Raw genomic sequence first — 1,423 nt, forward strand, 5'->3', positions numbered from 1 at the left:
AATGCGCATATATAATGCGCATATAATGCGGGTGAAATGCACCTTCGTGAATGCGCATTAAGGGTGCATTATTAATGCGCATATATAATGCGCATTTATTGCAAGTGAAATGCGCCTTCGTGAATGCGCATTGAGGGTGCATTATTAATGCGCATACATAATGCGCATTTATTGCGGGTGAAATGCAACTTCGTAAATGCGCATTGAGGGTGCATTATTAATGCGCATACATAATGCGCATTTATTGCGGGTGAAATGCGCCTTCGCGAATGCGCATTGCTAAACACCCCTATTAATGCGCGCATTTTTCACGCATTGATAATGCACAATGCACATGAATGCGCCGAAAATGCGCATTTTACGCGCATTGGCGCTACTAGGGTAAGAGGTCAGTTCAACACGCTTCATTATTTCCCTCAAACCCACATGCCTAGAAAAGAGCGATCTCCCAAAAACGGCGCACAGTCAAAGTTGAATGAAACGGTTAGGCTATGTCCCGCCGTTTTGGGTAAGGTGATATTGTTCTCCTTCCCGAAGGAAAACATAAGTGGCGCTGCTTACGTGCGTTGTACTGTAGATTTGTCACGCTGGTTTATCGAACAATGTATGAGCACCTTACCCCATTCGGCGGAACCACAACAAAGCAGAAGCCTCTAGTCGAAAAAATATCTCAAACGCCCTTATTTTGATGTTATTTTTGATGAAGTTTGTGTGGTAGGGTGCTAATTTTTCACAGAATACGATAGGACTACTATTTTAACCGAAACGCACGAGAAATTTTGCATGTTATGGTTCCCGCTACGCGCTGCCACCGCGCCGCACCACCGAATGGGGCAAGGTGCTCATTTGATGAAAATGAGGAATGCACAAAACGAATGCTTACGTCATTGCGAGGGAGCAATAACTCTGGGTGTACACACCGGCGCCGGTCCGGGAATCAATGAGAATCACGACGGAAATCAACGGAAATCAATGAAAATCATGACGGGGATCAATGGGAATGAACGTGAATCATAGACTCCGGGAATCATGTGTACACTTGAATTCGAAGTTATTACCCCCTCCGCGTCATTGCATGGCGTTTTGCGGAAGAGAAGCATAACCGTTTGGTTGAGCTGATGGTTATATGGCGGTTCACTTCATGTAATTTTTTTCGATCGGCAACAATGACCCTCCCCCAAAATTAATCTATTAATTAAAGGCAAAGAAAATCTATATATCCAATGAGTATTTTGTTTACTCATGCCAAAGATGACTTGGACTTGCCCGACGGTGCCGGAGTTGTTATTGGGATCGACCTGGGCACAACGTACTCGGTGGTCGGGGTGTGCCGAAGGAGGAAGGTGGAGATTTTAGCCAATGACAACGGAAGCCGCACCACGCCGAGCATCGTTGGCTTCCTGGACGGCCAGTCGTACGTCGG

General features: G+C 45.9%; 1 protein-coding gene across 1 annotated transcript in view; it reads left to right on the forward strand.

Annotated features, from left to right (window-relative positions):
- Nucleotides 1-1,251: 1,251 nt before the first annotated feature.
- The window catches only part of LOC113209973 (heat shock-related 70 kDa protein 2-like), a gene marked incomplete at its 5' end in the record, with an annotated part of 7,309 nt that continues 7,137 nt past the window's right edge, over nucleotides 1,252-1,423 (forward strand). The window contains 1 exon segment of the mRNA XM_052271837.1: nucleotides 1,252-1,423. Within this exon segment, the coding sequence (XP_052127797.1) occupies nucleotides 1,252-1,423 (172 nt within the window).

This window comes from Frankliniella occidentalis, unplaced genomic scaffold (genome assembly GCF_000697945.3).
Source record: "Frankliniella occidentalis isolate FOCC.00 unplaced genomic scaffold, Focc_3.1 Scaffold176, whole genome shotgun sequence".
Taxonomy (NCBI): domain Eukaryota; kingdom Metazoa; phylum Arthropoda; class Insecta; order Thysanoptera; family Thripidae; genus Frankliniella; species Frankliniella occidentalis.